Source organism: Macrobrachium nipponense, chromosome 30, assembly GCF_015104395.2.
Source record: "Macrobrachium nipponense isolate FS-2020 chromosome 30, ASM1510439v2, whole genome shotgun sequence".
NCBI classification, from domain to species: domain Eukaryota; kingdom Metazoa; phylum Arthropoda; class Malacostraca; order Decapoda; family Palaemonidae; genus Macrobrachium; species Macrobrachium nipponense.
Window position 1 is genome coordinate 50,083,664 of NC_087218.1, and position 4,135 is coordinate 50,087,798.

Genomic DNA, 4,135 nt, shown 5'->3' on the forward strand with positions numbered 1-4,135 from the left:
CTTCTACTGCTATTACTACTATTACTACTACTGCTACTACTATATATGCTATTTTTCTCACTTCTATAACTACTACTACTGCTACTACTACTACTACTATTACTGCTGTTACTCCCACTTCTATAACTACTACTACTGCCATTACTACCATTGCTACTCTTGCTCTCATTTCTATAACTACTACTATTACTACTGCTGCTTCGACCATTACCACTATTGCTACCACTTCTACCCCTATTACTGCTGCTGCTACTACCATTACTGCTATTGCTACCAATTCTAATACTATTAACTGCTGCTACTACTATTACTGATATTACTCCCACTTCTACTACTATCACTACTGCTGCTACTACCATTACTGCTGTTACTCCCACTTCTACTACTATTCCTGCTGCTGCTACTGCTACTAGTGATGCTCCTACTTCTACTGTTGCTACTACTACTGCTACCGCTACTGGTAATGATGCTCCTAATACTGCTACTACTACTTCTGCTACTGCTGCTACCGCTACTGCTACTGTTATTGCTACTGCTACTAATGCTGCTACTGATGCTCCTACTATTACTATTACCATTACTGCTACTACAACTACAGTTACTTCTAATGCTACTACTACTACTATTTACTGACTACTGCTGCTATTGATGCTCCTACTCCACTGCTACTGCTGCTACCGCTAGTGCTACTGATGCTCTTACTACTTACAATCTGCTACTGCTACTGCTACTGCTACTACTATTGCTACTGATGCTCTTACTACTATAATTAATCTGTTACTGCTGCTAATACTACTACTACTATTACATACTACTGATGCTCCTAATACTACTACTACTACTGCTACAACTACTTCTACTGCTCCTGGTGCTATTAATACTGTCATTACTCAAGTTCCACAATCTGTAATTACACTAATATTCAGCGACCCGACAACTGGAATAGATGTTGTTATGATAAACAATTAAGTGGATTTAGGATATTAATATCACCATCATCTTCTCCGAGAAGAGTCTCTTTAATATGTTGCCTCGTAACAGCAGTTTTATTTTTCATGAATAAATTGGTCTCACTTTGTGATTCTCGTGCAAGTATTTTCGCTTACACGGGGAGTAAGCCTTCAAACTACTTTGTTGTTGTTGTTGAGGAGGTAAGAAAGGTCTATGGAAAAGCCTAAAAAGGTCTGAAAAAGGTATTTTGAGTTGAGTTAAAAGATACGAGAATTTTAGGATAGGATATTTATGATTTATTCATTAGAATGAATATGTAAGAAATAAATAATGTGCATGTTAAACAGTAAATAAAATGATTTCTAATATAAAATATAGCGTATTTGTTTTAATTTTCGTTGGCGAAACAAGGCTAGGTCATTTGACCGTAGATTTTAGTACGTTTTAATTAACGTTAAAAGTTAGGGATATAATGTATTTACAATTTATGCGTGAAGGGACAATTTTGCACGAGTCCCGAGTAAGTTGGAGGTTGGATCACGCCTTGTTTGTTGTAGCCTATGATCAATTGCTGTTTCGTTACGACGTACATATGCAGGTTCGCAGTGACTTGGAAGTTAATGAGGTATATACATTCACACACACACACACACACACATACATAGTAATATATATATATATATAATATATATATATATATATATATATATTATATTAATTTTGTTAGCATATGCTTATTGAATCAAATATAGGGACGTGGCAACTATAATTATTTTGCATCGAGAATAGATTCAGTCCCATATGACACAATTGACAAGCAACTGCTACACATTACAAACAGTTGATTCATCTGGCAGCACCTGGCATCTGCGACAAGTTTAGGAACTTGATGATATCTTTAAGCTGAATATTCTTACCATGTTGCAACTGACAGAACTACACGTTAGAACCGTGGTAACTGTGTCTTCGTGTTTGAGAGAAAATAATTTTTTTTTTTTTTGTAGTTCAGAGATAACTACTATGTACAAATACGGGGGAAGTTCGTGGAACGTTCAACGTAATTCCGAAACTCTTCTCATTGGAGGAGAGCGAAAGCGTTTTTATGGGGAAGTTCTTGCAAGTTAAGCAACTTCGTTGTATGAAGGGGAAATAAGTTCGCTTTGTTCAAACTTGTGATACTGAGGATATCCTGAATCTTCGTGGCAGTTCAGGTTTTTGAAGTTAAATCATTACTTTATGTAAAATTTTTATATTTATATATAGATGCATTGTGGTGTTTCATATAGGTATGTTGTTATTTTCATAAAATAGTCACAGTGGATGATAGGTACAGTTACTTAGATTAGAGCTTAAGGTTTAACTTGAAAAAATTTGACTCTGACACAGGCATCAAAAATACATAATCTATCCTTTCTCCAGTCTTCCAGTTCAAGCTCTTAATTAATGTGTACGTTCCACTGTATGCACCTATCTATATCCATAAAACCCGAGTGGATCTTTCTTGTTTGTCCGCCCCGGTTGGGGGCGAGCTAGGTAGAGGAACGTGAGGCTTAGGGAGACATTCATTCACCCTCCTCATCCTGCAAACCTGCTTGTCTACCCATGGTGGGCATGGGTAGGTTGGGGATCTCAAGGGTAGTGGAGACATGACACACATCCACCCTCCTGTAAACCTGTTTGTCCGCCCGGATTGGGGCTGGGTAGGTTGGGGATCAGGAGGGTAGTGGAGGCATGATGGTCAGCGCCGGGTTCCAGTACAGTGTAGTGTCTACCATCAAGCTGGTTAATATACAAATACCAGTTTTATTTGTTTACTGTATTTCTGCACCTTTTACTCCACACCTCCAATGCTTGACGTCCATTTTTTTTTTATCTTTTTCTCATTCATCATTTATGGAGTCTCCTTCTCTCCTTCAATAAACATACTGATATCTTATCTGCATATTATTATTTTCTCATTCTTATGTTTACCTACCAAAGAGTTTCTCTCTCTCTCTCTCTCTCTCTCTCTCTCTCTGACATTTCATTATCTTGACTCTTCTTATCTCTCTCTCTCTCTCTCTCTCTCTCTCTCTCTCTCTCTGGCATTTCATTATCTTGACTCTTCTTATCTTCCTCTATCCTTTCTCTCCCACCCCTTCGTATTTTTCGATGATCCCTTTTTCTTTTTTCACCAGTCATCTTTAGTCTCTCTCTCTATTTTTTTCTTTTTTTCTTTCTGGTCGTCTCATCTCATCTCTCTCTCCGTTTGGCCCGATCTCATTTTCTAATGCAGCGTATTCGACTGAGCTGACGGCATTCAGAGTGAGGAAGGGGCAAGGAGAAAAAGGCGTATCGTATGGAGAGAGAAAAATTACGCTGACACACACACACACACACACATTATAGATGGATAGAAAGATGGATATATATATATTATATATATATGTGTGTGGTCTGTGATATATGCTGTATACACACACACACACACACACACACACACACACACACACACATATATATATATCTATATATATAGTATTTATGTATATATATATATATAGTATATATATATATATAATATATATATATATATATATATATATATATACTTTTAGGGCATAGTTTTTCTCTTATACAATTTTCGTTAAAAGCAATTGCTTTAGTGGCATCAATAAGTTTCTTGCAGGTATCTTCATACCGACGAAGTTTTTTTCCGATTCTCGTTCGTCAATTTCTGGTGAAATTGACGAACACGCAGACTTCCTTCTTCCATTTATTGAATTTTTGTCGCGACAGCTGTTTTGCGCTTATGGCATTATCAAGCGACTACTGACTTACATGTTGTTGGAGATTAAGCCAGCCTTGTGCTGGCACGGGCTCTTGCTCCTAGAGCAGCCCGTAAGACTTACAATCTGGCCTTTCGGCCTATTTATTCATCGTGTGGGAGGCTATGACCTTGAGGTATGGGTACTGGTTAGTCTGGGGAGTTAACAGCTTAAGGGCGTTGTTTTTGCATACAAAGAACATAAGGACATATGTACTGTGACAATAAAAGTGGAAGTTTAAAACAGTGTTAAATTAAATATTCAAAACATACAATGTACGTCTTAAAATTCAATATGTTACATTTGGTTTAGAAAAGAAAAAGAAAAAATACAAAATTACATTACAGGAATGAAAATGAAATATTGAAATCTAATTG

At 36.8% G+C, this 4,135-nt stretch overlaps 1 protein-coding gene across 1 annotated transcript in view; it reads right to left on the bottom strand.

Annotated features, from left to right (window-relative positions):
- Window positions 1–288: 288 nt before the first annotated feature.
- The window catches only part of LOC135202143 (uncharacterized), an 11,838-nt gene continuing 7,991 nt past the window's right edge, over window positions 289–4,135 (bottom strand). The window contains exon 2 of the mRNA XM_064231394.1: window positions 289–592. Within this exon, the coding sequence (XP_064087464.1) occupies window positions 289–592 (304 nt within the window). The remainder of the gene's footprint in view (window positions 593–4,135) is intronic.